General features: G+C 59.3%; 1 protein-coding gene across 1 annotated transcript; it reads left to right on the top strand.

Moving 5' to 3' along the window:
• Positions 1-141: 141 nt before the first annotated feature.
• Positions 142-782, top strand: LOC103802738 (fumarylacetoacetate hydrolase domain-containing protein 2-like; the record flags this gene model as incomplete). The annotated part of the gene is given in 4 exon segments (XM_009075261.1): positions 142-358; positions 433-492; positions 622-746; positions 748-782. Coding segments are annotated over 4 exon segments (437 nt in total), but the record flags the coding sequence as incomplete, so codon positions are not given.
• Between the last annotated feature and the right edge of the window lie 130 nt (positions 783-912).

Genomic DNA, 912 nt, shown 5'->3' with positions numbered 1-912 from the left:
CCCTTTCGATGACCCCAAAGCCATGTGAACCTGCTGATGACCCCAAAGCCATGTGACCCCAAAGCTGTGTGACCCTTTGGATGACCCCAAAGCCATGTGCCCCCCAAGCTGTGTGACCCATTGCTGCCTCCCCTTCCCCAGGGTGCTGGACTCAGGTCACCACCGTGTCCCCCGTGCCACCACACAACTCCTGGCCCCCGTGGGTGACCCCGAGAAGGTCATCTGTGTTGGCCTCAACTACCACGACCACTGCCAGGAGCAAGGCCTGAAGGTGCCCAAGGAACCTCTGATCTTCAGCAAGTTCCCCAGTGCCATCACTGGCCCTTTCGATGCCATTGTGCACCCCCAGGAAACCATGGTGGGTACCCCAAACCTCCCATGGGCAACCCCATGAGGGGACAACCCCCCTGACCTCCCAGTTTGTCCCCACAGGAGTTGGACTGGGAGGTGGAGTTGGCTGTGGTCATTGGGAAGAAGGGGAGATACATCAAGGTACCCTGAGGTGCTTCAAGGCTCCGGGGTGCCCCCGTTGAGTTGGGGGTGTCCCCCTTGAGTTGGGGGTGTCCCCCTTGAGTTGGGGTGTCCCTCTTGAGTTGGGAGGTCCCTGTGTGTTCCCACCAGGAGGAAGAAGCTCTGGAATATGTGGTTGGATTCACGGTGGCCAACGATGTGAGCGCCAGGGATTGGCAGATGAGGAGGAACGGGAGGCAGTGGCTACTGGGGAAGAGTTTTGACACCTTCTGTCAGGGGCCCTGCCATTGTCACCAAGGATGGGGTGGAAGGTGGGGTGGGACAGGGATCAGGGATGGGATGGGATAGGGATGGGATGGGGACAGGAAAATGCTAGAGACAGGATGGGATGGGGACAGGAAAATGCTAGGGACAGGGATGGGATGGGGTGGAATGGGATGG

This window comes from Acanthisitta chloris, unplaced genomic scaffold (genome assembly GCF_000695815.1).
Source record: "Acanthisitta chloris isolate BGI_N310 unplaced genomic scaffold, ASM69581v1 scaffold8665, whole genome shotgun sequence".
In the NCBI taxonomy this organism is placed as follows: domain Eukaryota; kingdom Metazoa; phylum Chordata; class Aves; order Passeriformes; family Acanthisittidae; genus Acanthisitta; species Acanthisitta chloris.
Note: the sequence above shows the minus strand (reverse complement) of the source record. Positions and strands in the feature narration are given on the sequence as shown.